This window comes from Canis lupus, chromosome 8, assembly GCF_003254725.2.
Source record: "Canis lupus dingo isolate Sandy chromosome 8, ASM325472v2, whole genome shotgun sequence".
In the NCBI taxonomy this organism is placed as follows: Eukaryota; Metazoa; Chordata; class Mammalia; order Carnivora; family Canidae; genus Canis; species Canis lupus.
In genome coordinates, this window is record NC_064250.1 from 48182828 (window position 1) to 48201825 (window position 18998).

The following is an 18998-nucleotide window of genomic DNA, read 5'->3' on the forward strand; positions in this document are numbered from 1 at the left end:
GGAACAGAGACCTCATCTCTCTTTCTTTTTATTTAAAAGACTTTATTTATTTATTCATGAGAGACACAGAGAGAGAGAGAGGCAGAGACACAGGCAGAGGGAGAAGCAGACTCCATGCAGGGAGCCTGATGCGGGACTTGATCGCGGGACTCCAGGATCACACCCTGGGCTGAAGGCGGCGCTAAATTGCTGAGCCACCCGGGCTGCCAGAGACCTCATCTCTTGAGGAGGGCGATGTCAAAGAATTCAAGGCCATCTCGAATATGCCAGAACCGCATGTTGGCAAGAAGACATTTTCTTAGTAATTTCTTTGTCTATACGTGTAACTTGCTTATTGAGCAAACAGTGAGTATAAAACAAGCTAGTTTTTTTTCTCTCTCATCATTGTGTCTAGATGAACTCTGTTGATTTTTCCTTTCCTGTCTCTTTTTGTTTTTAAAAGATTTTCTTTATTTATTTATGAGAGACACACAGAACAGGGCAGAGACACAGGGAGAGGGAGAAGCAGACTTCCTGTGGAGAGCCTAAAGTGGGACTCGATCCCAGGACCCCAGGGTCATGACCTGAGCCGAATGCAGATGCTTAACTGACTGGGAGCCACCCAGGCATCTCTCTCTCTCTCTTTTAAAGATTTTGTTTGTTTATTTACTTATTAAAGATTTTATTTACTTAGAGAGAGAGAGTGAGTGAGAAGGAGAGAGAGCATGAGCAGGGGGAGGTAGAGGGAGAAGCAGACTCCCCACAGAGCAGGGAGCCCAATGCAGCGCTCCATCCCAGGACCCCAGGATCATGACCTGAGCTTAACTGACTGAGCCACCCAGGCGCCCCCTTTTCCTGTCTCTTAATAGCATTTTGGGAAGATCATCTAATGTTCCTGTCACTTTAACTTATGATAGGTCCAGCCCGACCTGGGCTGCTCTGTCCCATTTAAGGCCAACCCCTCTCCTCCCCCAGGCAGGGCCTGGATTGGGCCCAAGGGAGCAGGGAAGGCACAGTCTCTCTGTGTACCCTGCCTTGCCCTCTCTACAACTCCCTTCTGTGCTTTCACACAAGGTCAGGAAGGAGTGACTGGGGACAAGGACTACTTAGCTGCAGCCATGTCTTCTCTGGCTGTGAACGCAGCTGGCATGTTGGGCATGTGGAGGCCAACTCTCTTGTGGGCACCCTGCAGGGCACCCCACAGCACTGTTCCCTGATGTGCTCCCCTTCCAGCTCTGTATCTCACAGCCCCCACCCAGCAATTGCCCCCACTCTCCACCCGCAGCCCACTGCCTGTGGGGTCTCCTCACCTGCACGTTTTCCTCTCAGGAGAACAGGAGGGCAGCTCAGGGCCACTCACCTTCCAGCATGTCCCCTGACCCATGGGAAAGTCCTGCTGGATGCCCCTCCCTCTGGCCTGTCACGCTTCAGTTCTCCATTCACGCCAGCCACCATCCAGCTGGCACACGGGCTAAATGCACAGCGAGGCCAGCCCCAGGGAGAGGATGGGAAGGGGCCAAGCCACCCGGGCCTCCGCTAACCTCGCCTCCCCACCTCTCCCTGGTCTCTGCTTCTGAAGACTGAGGAAGGGGGTGCTGGGTGGTGTCTGGGGCTGGCAAACACCAGCTGTCTCACAATGGATCCTGTGGGCACATGTGTCCAGCCCCCAATTATTTCTCTCTGTTTTAGAGTGTGAGACACTCAACACCCTTTTCCTGAGTCCTGAGTGCAGTCATCAATCTGAGCAACAGAAAAGTCCACCCGCTATCCCACAACATACGGTCAGAGTCTGTCTCTCTACTCAAGTATAAGATATGTGAGAGCAGGGATCCCTGGGTGGCGCAGCGGTTTGGCGCCTGCCTTTGGCCCAGGGCGCGATCCTGGAGACCCGGGATCGAATCCCACGTCGGGCTCCCGGTGCATGGAGCCTGCTTCTCCCTCTGCCTGTGTCTCTGCCTCTCTCTCTCTGTGACTATCATGAATAAATAAATAAAATCTTAAAAAAAAAAAAAAGATATGTGAGAGCAGGTCCTTGCATGTTTTATTCCTCATGGAATCCTTGGCGCCTGGGACAGTGTCGGGTACACAGGTGGTGCTCCACAAACCTATGTTTGAGCAATGAGCAAATGAGCAAATGAAGAGGGCCTTCTAAGACCTAAAAGACACCTAATATGGTCAAGTGGACCAGTAAGTTCCCTTCCTACCCCTTCCTGCTGTGAGCCTCCCAGCTTTGGATGCAGAACATCACAAACTAACAAACAACAATATTAATTACAGCACTAATATTAATTTCTTTACTAGCTGCAATTTTTCATTTCTGGCCCCCAGGAGGTCCTCTGGTCTCTGGCTCTCTGCAGGGGTCACTGGTCTGGATGGGGAGGCTGGACTCCAGGAGAGCAACCCTGTGAGGCTGAGGCCCTTGGACCTGCTCCAGGGGCTGGGCTGGGGTCCCTGGAGCTGAGCCAGAGGCCTGACCAAGGGGAAGGGGTGCTCTTCTCAGCTTTCCGTCTATCAAAAGCAGTGGCCCAGGATGGCTGCAGCCCTGACGTGGAGAAGTAGGAGAGAAGTGCATTTCTCCTGCAAAGTCTGCCCCCCAACGCCAGCCCACATCTCCTCTGTGACCATACCAGAATCACATTCTGACCAGAGTGTTCCCCAGGGGGCCCAAGCTTCAGTGAACAGATTGTCAAGGGCAGCTGGCACCGCACCCCACCCCGCCCCGCCCCAGGTGCTGGACCATCCAGGGCTTCCCTCAAGAGCCTGAGGTCAGCCCCTGCCCCTGAGCCCCTGTGGGTTTGTCCTGAGTAGCCACAGATGACAGAAATGGGGACTCCCCCCTCCCACAGCACATACAACATGAACACACGTGCGCCTTGCAGGTCACAGGCAGGTGGGAATCTGACACTCTAAGGTTTGGACTGAAAAAAGAAAAAAAAATTATTTTCTTATCTCATGCCAAGGTGTTCAGAAGACAGACAGACGAAGATGGGAGGTAAAAAGAAATAGGGCATCTACAGATCCCCACATCCAGCAGCCAGAGCAGGCTGGGGATGCTGCAGCTGGGACACCTCCTCCAAGGGCCGGGAGAAGCCAGGGAGCCCCCCTTCACTCAGGAGCCTGGGGGCCAGGCACCGGAGTGAGTGTCAGGTGGCCCTGGGGGAAGGGGAAGAGGAGTGTGCTCTTGAATTTGAGGGTGTTCAGGGTGGCTGAACTTTGAGACCAAGATTACATCTTGGGAGCCCCTCACAATGGAAGGACCCCAAGCTTTTGCGTGAAGCAGCTGGAAAGGTACCCCAGAGTCCTGCAGGAGCGAACCCCTGAGCCCATCACCCCTTCCTCTGTCCTGCTTCCACCTCCCACTGTGGCTGCCCACTGCTCCGCAGACACACTCCCCTAGAAAAGCTGTTTCCAGACTAGAATACTTTATTCAAGAGAATCTGGCTTGGCAGTCAGAAAGCCGCTCAGGGGCGGCTGGAGGCACATCCCGGCTGGGGCTCCCTCTTCGCCTGTGTCCCTGAGAGGGGCAGGTGGTGATGCCTTGACCATAAAGCACAATGTCCCAGCATGAGCAGCGGCGGCAAGATGTGAGGAGAGCCCGAGGGGACCAGGAGTGGCCGAGCCCCCCAGGCAGCCACCAGTCTCCAGAGCCCCACTTTCGGATCTCCAGGGCGCCGGGCTGCTGCCAGGTGGAGGAAGCAGCAGGACTCCTCTGTCTGCTGCCTGCCTTCCCACCCAGCCTGCGCCCGTCCACCCCCACGTTGTTGGCCCGGAGCCCCGAAAACCAGGGCTGCTGGTCCACGGGGAGTCCGAGGCTCAGGCACAGGCGGCCGCTCCCGGGAAGCCCGCTGGGGCCTGGTTTGCCCCTCTCAAAGCCACAGATCTTGCTTCTTCTCCAGCTGATGCACACGTGGGTCTGCGGCTGCCTCCTTTCTTTCTCTCACGTTCTGTTTAAGGCACTGAATTCCTGAGGGTCCTATCCCTCCCTGCCCCTCACCTTGGAGGGAGCAAGTCATTCAGCAGGGATACAATTGGCTAATAAATAGAGGGCAGGTGTCAGCAGGGAGGTAACTGAGTGTGGCCGTAATAAATACAGGAGCCGGGGCGAGGCGTCTCTCCTCTGAGGGGCCGGTTACCTCTGGGGAACAGTATGGCCGCACCTGCCAGAGACCAAACACAGAAAGGGGTGTCAGCACCCCGTGAGGGTGGGGTCCCTCCTATGGGAGAGGGGCCCAACCTGGAGGGAAAGCTTGGAAGCTTGGAGCACAGGGAGCACAGGGAGACTGTGGCATTCCTGGGTCTCTGCTTGCACCCAGGCCGAGGAGCTAGGCGTTCCCCTCCACCAAGCGCTTACCCGGGTGCCCAGCCCTGTGCTAAGCACTTTTTCAGGCCCTTTGACAACAGTTCTATGAGGAAGACCCTTTTATCACTTCCCTTTCGAAGACAAAAACAAAAAGCCCAAAAACAACCTAAGGCTCAGAGATGGTAAGAAACTTGCCCGAGGACACACAGATCGTGTTAGGGAGCCAACTCGGAACCCGGTCTGGCTCCACGCAATGCCGCCTCTGGTTACTCTGGGACGGCAGTCTCCTCCCGGGGGTAGAGGCAACCCTAGATGTGCACGGAGATTGTCCGAGGGGTATGTGAGCACTGAAGGCATTAAGAGAATCCGTTTTCAGCCTCCACATTTCCTCTGCCTGAAAACTGTCCACGTGAGAAAGTACCTGAGGTCTGCTTTCCTACCGCCCTGCCCACAACTGCCCTGTTCCCTTTGGGAAGGAAAGAAGCATCTTGTCCCTTCCTAATCCAGGTCAGCACTTAGCCCCAGGGTGAGACTCCAGGGGTGGGGACAGTGAACAAAAGGACAACTTGAGATATTGCTCTAGGTGTTGAGAAAGGAGATAGGACCCACGACTAGGACAGCCGCTATGGCTCTTGCAAGTCAAGTGGTTTCCCAATCTTTGCTTTCAACCAAACCAAAGAACAACTGAACTGAACTGTCAGCTAATATGTCAAGAGGAGTGATTTTTGTAAGCAGATCACCTTGGGGCTTTTGGCAAAGAATTTGGAAGGAGTTCAACTGACTGTGTGACATCTCGTCCCATTTGCTTATTTATGGGAGCACGGTTGCTCAACCTTTCCATCTATTAAAAAATGAGAATGGAATTAATGCTGAATCCTGTCTCAGGCTGGCAGGAGGAAACATTCATTAATGGATTCATTAACTAATTAAAAAGAGGTAGCCACCTCCATCTTATTGAGATGCACTTCTGGTAAGATTGATTATACTTTTATGTTTTGCATTTATTAAAACATGATGTATTTGTGCTGTTTTGATCAATTGGTACTACTAATAATTATTGTGATAATTTATTCCAGGGGAGAACTTAATTTATTGTTTTCTGTTCACGGGAAAATTGAAAATAATTCAAATTTATATACCATTGTCATGACAGATAAATACGACAAGGTGATACATCATGGACTTTTGAACATTCGACCATATTAAGTTAGGCTGAAACTCTGTGGGGGAAGTAGAAGGGAAATACAAGGTCAAGGGGAAAAGAAGCAAGGTAAATATGCAACCACTAGAGCAGAGCATTCACACTGCTTTTTAAAAGTGAATGATGGTGAGTATTGGAATGGCTTATCCTGTAGGGTAACCTGAAGGACATATAAAGACCCTACTAAAATATTAACATTTATAACATACCAGAAATGATACCCTTTGCAATGATTTATAATTTTGATGAAAAAGTTCAATGTCAACTTAAAAATAAGAACAGGAGCATGGGAGTTTTTCAAATTCTTTCACAAGATTCCCAAATGAGAGGTCTTGGGGACCACTGTCCTGGCAGATGGAGCAACGAGACACTTTGTATCTGAGGCCGCCTGGCAGGGGTTGGGGGAGCCCCACATAGGCTCCTCCTTCAAGTCCATGTCTGGGGCCAAGGGAGAGATGAGGGCCACTCACATTCGGGGTGCCAACATACCCGGAATCCCTGCCTTCATGGAATACGGTGGAAGTCTCTGTTCATGGAGGGGAGGGCTCATGGGGTGGGACATGGGTAGGAGACGATCTCCTGGAGTCTGGCAGTGGCAAGAGATGGGCTCTACAGGAGAGCCCTCGTGCGACTGAATTTCTGTGCGTGTGAAACAGCTTCACTATTTACTCTTACAGATTTGGGTTTTCCCCTCTCTCACCCTCTCCCAGTCACACGCGGGCGGGAGCCCCAACCTGCAGGTGTGAAGCCAAGATGACATTGAGAGGCAGAGAGGAAGCTAGTGGACCCTCAAGGTCCCCTGCGTTGGGGGGAGGGTAGCAAAAATACCAGCCTAGGAGCCAGTGGGGGGTGGCCCTGTACCTCCCCAGGGCCACCAGGAAGTAGCCCTGGATACATTTTCAGCTGTTGGACTTTGCATCACTAGAACGTAAGCACTGTAAGAGCAAGAATGGTGTTGGTTTGTTCACTGAGATACCTGGCGCACAGTAAGTGCTTGGCAGGTGTCTGGACAATGGCTCAATGCTTTCCTCCTTCTACACATAGAGGGAAACGAGGCTCAGAGAGGTGACATGACTTTCTCAAGGCCATGCAGAGACTCAGGTCTCAGCTCACTTAAGAACCAAGGTCCCCTGATGCTTCCTGGGCCCTAGATTCTCTAGGAGACGCTTGCTCCCTATTCTGCCCCAAGACTGCCCTGGGCCTGGTTTCTCCCCTTCCCGACCACTGATCCCTGCTGGCAGGGCAGGGGCTCCCCTCTGGCCCAGGCTCCTTGCCATCCCTGGTCCCCCCTTCCGCACACTCACAGGTGGCAGTCTGTGGGTCTCTGCTTCTCTCTCTTCCTCTTCCCCCTGCCCTTGGGTCTCCTCCTGCAATAAGCCAAAAGCGTCAAGACAAAGTGGCTGGGGGGCCCCATGCTAGGACAAGGGCTGGCAGGCCCGAAAATAGCCCGGAGCCCCAGCCAGGCTACTTACCTTTCTAGCTTCATATCCTCCAACGGAGGCCTGGGAAAACAGAGAGACCAGGGGAGAGTCAGGAAACCAGCCTGTGGGGCTCCCCACCACCCCCACATCTCTAGACCTCCAGAGCCCCGGTCCTGCAGTTAGTGCTGACACCACCAGGGGGCAGGGTGGAGCCAGGGAGGGAGGAATGGCCTGGGCTTCAGCTTCCACTGTAGGCTCTTGTGACCCCACCGAGAGAGAGAGGAATCTCCTCTAGGGGCCCCTTTCCACACCCCGATGCACCGCCTAGCCTCTTGGCATCAAGTCTGTGGACTTGTGAGTTGTTCTCTACTGACTTTCTCTGTTCACTTCCTTCCCTTGTACCTGCCCTTCCTCTCAGAGTGCATTCTGGGAGTTTCTGCGAGGACAGTGAACGAAGGGCAAGGCCCTGGACCGGGGGATGGTTGCCCCCAGCGAAGGCTGCCCAGCAGGGCACTACAATCACCCCCACCCTGGGGACTTTTGCGGCTGCAGGCAATAGTAGGGGGAGTCCGTGAGGGGGCGGAGGGAAGGGAGGTGAGCACAAGCCCCACAGTCACCAGGCATATCCTGGCTCAGCCTCCGGGGCTGTGGCGGGTGGCCCAGAAGTGAGAAGAAAGGTGTCCCTGTTGCCCAGCCCGCTGAAAGGGGACAGGGCCTCAGTCTCCCCTGGGAACAGGGGTGGGGGCATGGGCAGTGCGGTAAGAGTCAGCTTTGGCACCAGGGAATATGCTGCCCCAGGCTGGCTATCTCCCCTGGGAGCCAGCGCCGGGCACTGCTTGGGCCTCTTGGACTGCCTGGTCATGTCTCTGCCATCTCAGGCCAGGAAGAGACACTCTTGGAACCTCAGTCTCCCCAGTCTGCCTGCCCCAAAAGAGTGGCTGTGAGGGGCAAAGGTGACATAGAAGGTGAGAGGCCAGCATGTGGCCCTGTGCCCAGGAGGGCTCACCCCTGACCTGTTGTTGCAGGTCAGGCTAAGCCCTGGCCAGGACGGAAGGGAGGAAATGGATCAAAGCAGGGCCTCTAACAGAGGTACAGGGAAGAGGGCCTAGAGCCTGGGCTCACATCCAAAAGGGGTGGCCAGGGCCCCGGACAGGAGGAGCCCCAGACAGGTGTCCAGGGCAAGCCCAAGACAATACTGGGGCTCCTGAAGAATGTGCTTACAGCCAGGAGAGGTAGCATTAGGGGCGTTAGACAGGCTGGGGTTCACTCACTAGCTGTGGCAAACGATGTAACTGTAAAAGCCTCAGTATCTTCATCTGTAAGATGGGGACAATAGTACCTACCTCCTAGGGTTGTTATGAGAGGAGGGACCCTGTCTGTCTTGCTCACCACTGTATCCCAAGCATCTAGGATGGTGCCTGGCATACAGTAGGCAATCAATAGATGTTTGCTGAATAAATGGGAAAACATTCCAGGGCCTAGTGTGGGGCTAGGCACAGGAGAGGTGTACACAATACATGGTGATCCTCTCCCTGTCTTCTGACCCCAGGACAGGGCTCAGGACCGGCTGCCTCCATCCACAGCCCAGCGGTCTCAGGAGAGGACCAGGTTCCAGCCCATCCCTCTCCTCCCTGAGCCTGGCTAAAGTGCCAAGCCTGCTGCCCCTGGTAACTAATGTTCAGGGTGCCCTGGGCGAAGGTAGCAAGCATCTCTGCCAGGTAGAGGCGTGACTTTAAAGAAAGCCCACCGACTCCTGCCTTCTGCCTCTTTTCTCCTGCCAGACCTCATCCCTCTCCATGCCCCTCAGTCTGGTGTCCCCTTCTCTGAGGAACCAGCTTGGCCCAGAACAAAGTCCAGGTGAGAAATGCCCCCTCCCGCCCCGCCCCCATCCACACCAGTTCTGGGGCTGCGGCAGCTCCTTCCCAACTCGGAAAGGGGGAGAGTGTGTCCCCGGCCCCGGCAAGGTTAGGAAGGAATCCAGGCTTCCTCTGCCCCTCTGGCTTCTTGGGCAGCTGATGGGACCACCTCCCCTCTGGCCAAACTGGCCAGTGTGGTGGATAAAAGGCTGCTGCCATGGTCCCCGGCTTCCTTGGTCTCCTTCAGCCAGGAAGAGTGCTGGAGGGACAGGCAGCCAGTGGGCTGAGGCTGCCAGGGACGAAGGGCTCCTCCCTGCCCCTCCCTGGGGAACCTACCTGCACTGACAGCGGATGTGCTGAGAGAAGGTCAGCTCCACGTAGGAGGGCCGGCCCGTAGAATGGATCATCAGGAGCTTCGGGGAGAGAAGGGTTGGATGCCTGGATTGGGGGACGGCCATGGGTTTCCAGTATTCTCTCCACCCTCTCCTTGCGGGGAGGACCAGACTCCTTGTCTCCCACCAGCCTTTGGATGACGTTCTCTCATTCTGCTCTGAGTGGGGGGCAAACAGGCCTGGCGCCTGTGTGTCCCTCCTCACCCAGAGCCGCCAGCACAGCAATAGTGCAGGAGGGGGGCCCTGCTCTGGAGTCAGAGAGACCTCTGTGCGATCTTGGTTCCTCTACCCGCTGAGCAAGTGAAATGACACCTCTGAACCTCAGGTTCTTCCTCTGTGCCTTGTGGGACTGAATGTTGGGGTAAGAGAAGTAACATTTATAAGGTGCTTCTCACAGAGCTAGGCCTTCCTGGCAAGTGCTCAGTAAACCACTGTGTGTGTGTGTGTGTGTGTGTGTGTGTGTGTGTGTTTACATGAGTGCAGAGCTCAGGGTGCCAAGTGCTCCTGGTATACACAGGAGCTTCTTGAATCTGGACAGATTTCTTTTCCAAGCTCAGCCGGACATCCCTGGGTCTTGGGGTAGGACCAAGCTAGAGCCCAAGAAAGCTCCTAAGGGAGGAAGGTGGTAATGGAGGAAGGGAGTGGGTGCCAAGCTGGCCCAGGTATGTGGGGAGGGGGTTTGTGCAGGGGGAGCACCGCACCAAGGCGGGGAGAGCCTGGGCCTGGGAGTTAGCTGGAGTCCCGTGACCCCCTTCCCTCCTGCGCACCCACCTGCATGGTGACATTGGCCGTCTCCACCGGCATACAGTGCAGGTTTTCGTCTCCGCAGCAGCCACTACAGCGCAGCAGGGAGACGCAGGATGGGTTGAACATGTGCTCCACCTCATCCGGGTACTCCGACAAGACGTCCACCAGCTTCTCCAGTGCCCGGCAGTAGCTGCGTCCCCACACTTGCTGGAAGGACACCACTACGAGGGGGTGCAGACAGCTGGGTCAGGCCAGGAGGAGTCTGCTCCTCTAAGCCCCAGTCCCTGCTCCCCAGGGCCTGTGGGCCCTTCCAGCTTCAGCACCCCTGCTCCCTCCTCCGGGAAGCTCCTAGCCAGTGAGCTCCCCATGCTCTGAACTCCTGACATGATGCCTCCCCATGCTGGCCCCACCGCTCATCTGCCACACAGAGATCCTGGTGGAATGGGGTTTCTCAGTGTCCAGGCTCTCCGCAGATGCCCACATCCCGCCTTGGTGCCTGTGGAGCTCTGAGGAGAGCGTCTTGGCAGCTCCTCAGGCTCTCTAGGTCTTTCTCAGGCCTGATCAAGTGCTTCCTCAATCGTGGGGAATTTGCAGAAAACAGTCAGTTCTGCACGATTGACTTGCAGAGTCCCACAGGGAGGGTTAGCCTCCCCCGAGTCCTTATTTCCTGCCCCGCTCCGGGCTAGCTCCTCTACCTGGCAGCCAAGGCCGTGGCCAGCGATGTACTCCAAACCCACTCTCCCTATCAGTAGGACGGGCCCTCACAGCAGGCCCAGCGGCATGGCCACAACTCCCACCTTTGGGATCTGCTCCTTGTCCCCTTCCTGTTTCTAACCAAATAAAGCCCACCACCCCACCTCCTCTCTGAGGCCTTCTCTGACTTCTCCAGTATGAACAAATGTTCCTCCTTCAAGCAGAATTTGGACTCTAGGGCTTGCCCTATCTTGGCCACTAGTGGCTCTTATCTCCTTTATAACCAAGTCGAGGCTATGTGAGGACAGAGACCCAAGAACCTGGTAAACACAGGCAAAGTAATTACTGACTGATTTAGATGCTAGCTCACTGAGGATTATCAGGGACATCCCTGATAGGGACATCCCTCCAGGTCCTGGTGTGGTCATGACTAGGATCTTGTGCGGATTGATCCAGAATCTCTCAAAAGATGCTGTTCCTTCAGGAGAAGGCCTGGGTCCTGGTCCCCAACAGAGGCTCATAGGAAGTGAGTAGTTAGAGCTAGGCAACCTGGGCTTCTGGTCCTGGCCCCATCCTGGCTGTGTGACCTTGGGGAGGTCACTTAACCTTTTTGGGTATATCAGTTTCCTCAGCCGAGGGAAAACAAGAAGGCTGGGAATAGATGGTTGCTAAGGTGTCTCTGGGCTCTGACAGACGGTCTGAGATTCTGTGCATGCAACCCAGCCCAGCCTTGAGACCGTGGGCAGAGAAACATCTCCAACTCTGGGTCATCCTGCCCTACACCTGATGGTTGTCCTCAGCTGGTGGGGGAGGACAGGCAGGCCAGCTGGACCCTGCAGCGTCTGCCCCACAGCAGTGGCCTCTCCTGGCAGCCCCTCAATTCTTCCCATGGTCTTTCCTAGGAGGCAGAAGGGGCCAAAGTCCATTCCACTGAGCCTGCAAGGCCTAGTCTCAGGGTAATCTCAGAGGAAAAATAAACTTCAGCCCTAGCAGAGGCCCTTGGGAAAGGCCTGCAAGCTGGTGGAAAATACCCAAGAGGCAGTATGTCCACGTGGAGTTGGCCAAGGCAGCCACAGAGGCAATAAACTGTGCTTATCTGAGTGTCTGCTGCTCCATCCACCCTGTCTACTTTGGGGGTTCTAGGGACTGGGCCTGGGGACAGGTGGGGGATCTTATGCCTCCCCTGATCCTATCTCTCCAGGTCACGGGGATACCCTCCCCAGACCCAAGTGGGACACAAGACCCTCTCCCTGTAAGCAGCCACAGAGCCCCGGGGAAGTGAGCCTGTGCAGTGCAAGGTCAGGGGAGCATCTCCCTATTTTAACTCCATGAGCACATGTTTAGTCTAAAATCCACGAACACTACATAACTCTGAATGTTTAATCTCTGCCACGGACAACATAAATAACAGCAGAGGAACAGCCAGCTGCCAAAGTGCCATAGAAAGCTCAGTCTCGGGATCCCTGGGTGGCTCAGCGGTTTAGCGCCTGCCTTCGGCCCAGGATGTCCCGGGATGGAGTCCCGCATGGGGCCTGCTTCTCCCTCTGCCTGTGTTCTCTGCCTCTCTGTGTGTGTGTGTGTCTTTCATGAATAAATAAATAAAATCTTTAAAAAAAGAAAGCTCAGTCTCCTGCTCTGGAACCAGCCGTTGGAGGGTTAGCAGCAGAGAAGGGGCTCCTTACCCCCTGCCCCTTCCCCACATAGACCACCCCCCTCCCCGCCCCCCCGCCCCGCGACCCAGCTGGGCTGGCAGGCTGCGGCCAGTTAAGCAGAGCTGCCTGGGTCTGGTGGCAGAAAGGATCTCCTTTCCTCATCCCACACCACGCCATGCAGAAGGTGTCAACGGGACCCAGGCTCCAGGGCCCTGAAATCTGTCACTTTCTGGGCCATGTGGCCAGATCATGTGGAGAGAAGGGGTAGAGGGCTAAGAAGGAGGTAGGCTGAGCCCAGCTGACCTGGTGGCTACCAGGAAAGAGGGCATTTGATCCCTGGAGGCCACTTTCTGGGCATGTAGGAAAAACAGAGGAAGCTATGTGAGGGGGCAGCATGAGGGGCTGGTTCCCAGAGCGTGGGGGCTGCTCCCAGATGGGGGCCAAGCCCCTCAGACTGAACTCTGCTCGGCTGCTCCTGAGAGCACTTCCTCTGGCCCCGGACCTGCTCCAGAGGTAAGAGGAACTGGAGACCGTGGCTCTGTCAGGCACCTGGCCAGGGCTGGACAGTCCCATGGGGCTGCCGCCGACGCCTCAAGGCGGCTCTCAGCAAATCTCTTGCCAGCCCCAGGGGCAAGCCTCCCATCGGGCTCCAGCTGCCTACTCCCCGGGATGGAGGCAACCGAGGAAGGGAAGCGTTTAATCCTGAGAGCAAGCTCCTAGGGAGGGGCCACAGGGCTGGGCAGGGCCCCTGGGCACCAGCCTGAATTCGACAGGTGTCCCCTCCATGGCACTGGCAGAGCACACAGCCAGCCTGCCAAAGGGACATCCTGCTCATGCCTGCTCAGCCATGAGCCGCGGGGAGGCCTGGTGCTATGCACACCGGCTTTGCCACGTATACTGAGGAACGTGTGAGCCTTTACCAGACCCCCAAGGGCCTCTCCGAGCCTCAGGTTCTTCTGTAAAATGTGGAGAATAATAAGTAATAGTAAAGATCAGTGTCCATGGTTGCAAAGTAAAGACCGTGTTGTCTCTTGTCTGGTGTTAGCAAGAGGGGGTGGCATTTTCAGATTGTGGTGACTGCGGTCCAACACTCAAGGTACTTCTCTTGGCCATGATACAGGGTCTCTGACTGATTGGGATGACAGGTGAGCTGCCCTCATGAACTGACACTTCTAAGCTTCCTCACCCCTGTCCCTGGGAGATATATACTTGTCTGTCTCCCCCATGGAGTCAGAGAATCCCACAATCTTAGAAAAAGAACCTTGGATAGCATGTAATCTAATGTTCCCATTTTACAGATGAGGAAAGGGAGGCTCAGACTTCTTTGGTAACTGTTGCCTGAAATACACTAAAAACCGTCAAAGAGGCTATGGGGTGGAGATGGCTGATGGGGTCCTCCCCAAATCCCAAGAGCATAATATTGTGCTAGTCCCAGGGGGCAGAGCGTGGAGAGGGAGGGAGTGTCAGTGAAGTTAAGGGCTGCTACCTTCCTCACCTCCTCAGTGCCCGAGGGACCTAGGACTAGTTGCCCAAGGGGCCCAGAAGCATGGCCTGGCCCAGTTGATGCTGGCCACCAGACAGGCAGGGCAGCAGAGGGAGGGTGTTTCCAGCTTTCGGAGACTATCACGAGTGTGCGTGTGCACGTCCCTACACGCTCCCTCCTCCGTGGCGCCATAGGAAGCCTCAGTAGTGGCGTGTGGCTTTGCTGCACGTCCCAGAGAGGCAGGGAGGGAGGAGTGAGGCATGGGGGCTGGCATGGGACTCCTGCCTTCTGCACGTATGTCTCTTTGGCAAATGACACACCCTTTGAAGATTCCCTCTTGATGCAACCCAGGGTGGAGAATGGAGGGGCCAGGGAGGGCACGACTCATGTTCTGTCTGTTTGTAATCAATGGAAAGGCCTGGTCAGATCTCTGCAGCTTTGTCAAGGCTGGGCTTCTGGAAGGTGTCCTCACCCCTCCCTAATCCTCTTGACTGCTTGCCACTGCAACTAGCTCCCGGACCTCTCTCACTGCCTGCATTGCCCTCCAAGACCCCATCTGCCTCCCGACATCATATTGGAAAGGGGCTCCACGCCCACGGGACAGACCCTGGGTATACTGGCCCCAGCCTTACTCTCTGTGCACTGGGTGACCCTGGCCCAGGAATACACTTCATTAGGCCTCTAGGTCCCAAAAGAAGGATCTCTCAGGCCCTGCCAACTTTGTCAGCCAGGATGTCAGCCAGCTTGCAGGCTCCTGAACTCCATTATCAGCCTGTACCCATCCTTTATGCCAATCCTTTCTTATCCTCTGCAGAGGACTGGGAGGAGCAGGTTTGGGGAGCATGTGCATCCACAGCCCAGTGTGCTTACCTTCCACCTCTGATGAGCCATTTCCAGCAGACAAGGCCAATTGCTGCAGACAGAAAGGGACAAAGATGAGGGGGTCCACTTTGGGCCTCTGAGCTCTGTGGCCAAGTTGCCAAGAGCATAGAGGCCGCTCTGAGCTCCTTGCCACACACTCTGCCCTGTCTCAGAGCTAACTCTTTCCGGATGCAACTAAAACCTCACTAGACCCTGGATGGATCCCACCCTTCTCTCTGGCCTCAGTTTCCTCATTTGGAAAGGGCGGGAGGCTAGAGGATTTTGGAGACCCTTTGCCTTCCGTGTCTCAAAGATTTTGCAGACCTTAGGGGTCTCCCTTCTCCCCAGCCCCAGGCCAGGCCTGCTGGGCCCTGTGCAGCACGCATTGGCTAGATGCCAGAGCCCGGGGGAGGTGATCAGCTGGTGGGAGCTGAGGGGCTGGAGCGGGTGGCGCCATGAGCTGGTGCTGCCGGTAAGGCTATACCTCAGGCCAGCCCTGCAGCAGACCAGCAGTGGCAGGTATGGGGCTCATCTGTCGCTGCAGGGCTGCCCAGCCCACCCGCTCCTCCGTTGGAGCTGGAGACTCCTAGAGCAGCAGGACAGTGCAGAGGGAAGGGATCTCATTGGCTTTGTCAGGATTTCACTGCCCAAGCTGGCTCCCAGCCAGACTCACCCGGCTCCTGGGAAAAGGGCCCTGCTCTCTTCCCCAGGCCCTGCACTCAGGAACTCCAACTGCCCACCCAAGAAAGAGGGCATAGCAGGACCTCTTGTCTTGCCCCCAGCCCACCCAGGAGCCCTGGGCTCACCCAGAGGCCTGGTGCGGGAGGGCCCAGCCTCCCCACCAATGGCCTCTTCAGCTGGCTTCCCTTCCACCAGGCCAGGTCAGAGGTCCTGGGGGCGCCTGCCTGGTCATGGGGCCTCGACCCTGACCACAGGGCCAGGGGCCCGCCTGGGATTAGTGGAGAGATGCTTTTAGCAAAGCCACCAGGGCTCCAGGGGCCAGACAGGAAACCTCCCTCCCTTCCCTGTGGCTTCCCTGCCCCCGCCAAGACAGACCCCGGAGCTGGAGTCTGAGACAGCCGGGCCTGAGGTCTCCTCCCAGAAGACGTGGTCCAGCCTGGCTCCTGGGAAGTGTGTGGACATCCATGGAGGTGCCGCTCCCCCAAGTGGGTCTGTGATTTCAGAACCCCTGCCTGGAGCGCTGGGGGCTGGAAAGATCAGGGGGGCCAGGCTGGGGTTGGGATAGGTCTTACCTGGGGGGGCATAGCAGGCAGTGCCAGCCCGGCCAGGAGCTGCAGGAAGCAAGTGAACAGCCTCATGGCAGGCATCTTCTCAGACGTCCCAAGCCAGGAGGTTCCAAGGGGAAACCACCATGCTCGGCCCCCTGGGGGAGCCCCTGGCACAGGAGGAGAGGACCTCACTGCTGCCTCGAGGTCCCCGCAGGTGGCCGGAGCATCCTCTGGAAGCCCCGGGAGCCTGGGGCCCGCAGGTAGGGCTGGGGCCGGGGCACCTGATGCGGAGCGCCCGGCAGGGCGGGGCGGTGCGGGGCAGGCGGGTCCCCGGGTGGAGCCCGTCGGGCGCCCGGCGCGACCCCGGGGCCTCTCCCGCTGGCCAGGGGAGCTGCAGCCTCCCCCTCCGACAGCAGCTCCCTTCTGGGACGCGGCCCGTTGGCGACCGGGTTTCAAGGGCCGTGAGTGGGGCGGGGCCGCGGGCCAGCCCCGCCCACCGCCGACGAGGCCTGGGAGCGGCCGCCGGGGCGGCTGCGGCGGCGGCGGCGAGGCCCGAGCGCGCGGAAGGGGCGCCCCCACCGCCCCCGCCCCCGCCGCCGCCGCCGCCGCCGCCGCCGCCCCGCCCCGCCCCGCCCCGCCCCCGCCCCCCGGGCCGCGCGGTGCCCGGTGTCCTGCGGGGCGTCCGTGGCCCCGCGGCTGCGCTCCCGCCCCTCCAGGCCCGCGCGGGGCGGCGGCCAGGTGGGGGAGCCCAGCGACTGCAGCGGGCCCGGACCTAGAGGCCCCCGGGGACGCGGCTCCAGCTCCCGCGGGGCGGAGGTCGGCCTGGCCCTTTGCGGTGCCACCTGTGCCGCCCCGCCGTCCTCGGGGCGTGAGGTTACCGAGCCTGTTTGGCAGATGGAGAAGCCGAGGTTCCCAGAGTGCCCCTGCCTGTTTAGGGCGCACAGACACGTGCGTGCCCGTGCGGTCTCGAGGAAACCGACAGAGACAAAAGTGGGACTGCAGAGCCGCCTCTCCACCCCGGGCACCCTACCGCTGGCCTCTGGCCGGGCACTCCGCAGGGCACCCCGGCTGTGGGCACCGGGCTGAGGGTCCCGCACGACTGCCTTCTGTGGCAGGCAGTTTTCTCAGGCCGTCACACGTGGTTGGGAGAGGGGCCTAGTGCAGCATTTCCTCCCGGTCCCCGGAAAAGGAGGAAATGGTCCAAATCGGCAGGGGTCTGTTTGTCGGTGTGTGACCGGGGAGGTCCACGTGTGCTGTGAGTCTACCTGGTCTGAGTGTGTGTTTCATATATGTACAAGTGCGGCTTTGTGTGGGTCTGGTGTCTCAGTATCTCTGTGCTTGTGTGATTATGTGTGTGTGTGTGTCCGCTGTGGCTCCAGGTGTGTTTGCAAGTGTGTCTGTGCATTTGTGTGGGATCGTGAGTTTGTTTGCCTGCCTGCATCCTTGTGTGTGTGTCTTTCTGTGTGGGTGAATATCTGGACCGGCTTCCGTGTGAGACTGTACATCTTATTTGTGTGTGCCCTCTTGTGGTCCCTGAGCATTTGTCACCCCCACCACCCTTCATGCACAGCCCACTGGCTGCAAGAACCTGACAGGAGTCATAGATTGGCCTGGGCCTGGGGCGCTGTGGGAGAGGGGGAGGCCTGGGAGGCAGCCCCTACCGCTCACATTCCAGCCAGGAGCGGAGAGGCCAGGGTAGCCCCAGCTCTCACCCCAGTGACCTCTGTGTCCATTGCCTGCCCGCCCACCCACGCAGGCCTGCCAGAGATGCTGCCTCCCTGCCTGGCCAGGCCTGGAGGTCCAAGAGCCAGGGGCCAGTCATCAACCAGCTACGCGAGGGCTGCAAAGAACCTTCCAACAAGCTCCAACATGCTAGGGCTTGTGGAGCAGAAAGATTCCTTCCTGGGCCCAGGGTCATGGTGGAGGATTGTCCTGTGTACGTGTGTGAGGATAAGTAGATGTGTGTTTGTGCGTATCTGGATCATGTATGTTTGCCCATTACGTCTGTGTATGTGTAGTACATGTGCTTATGTGTGTCCTTATTTTGGATTTAGATTTTTGTATGTGGGCACATGTGTGCACTGTGCTGGAGTGCGTGTATTCAAATATCTGCATTGTATCTGCTTGTCTATAACTGAAGGTTTTGAGCACATATGCATCGGGTAAATTTTCCTGTAACTGTGTATGTAGAGGGGCGCGTGTTTTGTTTATGTGCGTGTGTTTGTATTCATTCATCCTTTCATCTGATGCAAACTACTGTGCTGTAGGCACTGCCCCAGGTGCTGTGGACACGGTGCAGAGGTTCTCTCAAAATTTCTGTTCATGGGGTACCGGTTCAGGCAGCTGGAGCATCTCCTTTCTTTCTACACTCTTGAGTGAGCTCAATACCTGGACAATGTCTGTGGTTCCCACAAATGGGCCTGTTCTGTCACTGAACTGGGGAACATATGCTTCTAAACCTGGCTTCTTGGGTCATGAGATGAATTAGCTAGGGTAGGCGGGGGGGGGGGGGGGGGAGAGGAGGGGACCAATGAGACCCAACATTTCCATGGGTTAGATGGAAGCCTACTCTTGCTCACACCCAGTCCAGGGCAGGTGTGCTGGTGGCTCTGCTCCCCTGAACTGCAGTCCTTACCAGCCATATAACCTCAAGTAAATTTCTCTACTTCTCAGGGCCCCCACTTCCTCCATTCCAAAGTGGGAATTATAACACTCCTCTCACCAACAGCCTGACTTCTGATTCAACTTTTGATTCTTATTAGAGATACAAAAATATTCAAGTTACAGAGCAGGGTCCTTGCCATCATGGACATGAGACAGATAGAAAATAAAGAATTTTATGCTTCTGCTAATTGCAAGGAGCAAAACAATGGAAGGATTTGCATGTGTGTCGCCTCCACCTCCCGTGCCCTGTATATTCTCACCATCACCATCCAGGTCATCAGGTCCCAGCTGTCATCAAGGCCTTCTGAGTAGATCCACCGGAGAGTCAATGCTTGAAACTCCACATTGAACTGTTTATCATCATAATCACTTGTTGGCATTGCAGGGAGAGAAATGATGTATAGTGAGCCCTGTGCCTGGCACATGAATCACTTCAACTTGGCTGAATTCCACCACAACCCTGGGAGGTAGTTTTAATTATTCTCATTTTGAAGATGGGAAGATGAAGGTGCAGGGAGTC

General features: G+C 56.6%; 1 protein-coding gene and 1 long non-coding RNA gene across 17 annotated transcripts in view; one reads left to right on the forward strand and one right to left on the reverse strand.

Moving 5' to 3' along the window:
- Positions 1 to 3384: 3384 nt before the first annotated feature.
- The window catches only part of PGF (placental growth factor), a 50809-nt gene continuing 35195 nt past the window's right edge, over positions 3385 to 18998 (reverse strand). For 3 of the 16 annotated variants that reach the window (XM_025443857.3, XM_025443860.3, XM_035720167.2), the window contains 8 exons: positions 18739 to 18847; positions 15839 to 15877; positions 14595 to 14637; positions 9921 to 10117; positions 9094 to 9195; positions 6953 to 6982; positions 6785 to 6880; positions 3385 to 4136 (listed from right to left, as the gene is read on the reverse strand). In XM_025443857.3, the coding sequence (XP_025299642.1) occupies positions 3993 to 4136; positions 6785 to 6880; positions 6953 to 6982; positions 9094 to 9195; positions 9921 to 10117; positions 14595 to 14637; positions 15839 to 15877; positions 18739 to 18847 (760 nt within the window). In that variant the 3' untranslated portion in view covers positions 3385 to 3992. The other 13 variants (XM_025443858.3, XM_025443862.3, XM_049113726.1 and 10 more) reach the window with 11 other exon arrangements.
- Positions 7321 to 9492, forward strand: LOC112657744 (uncharacterized). The gene is made up of 5 exons (XR_007412718.1): positions 7321 to 7495; positions 7780 to 7866; positions 8451 to 8568; positions 8683 to 8758; positions 9358 to 9492. It is a non-coding gene; the product is annotated as an uncharacterized LOC112657744 (long non-coding RNA).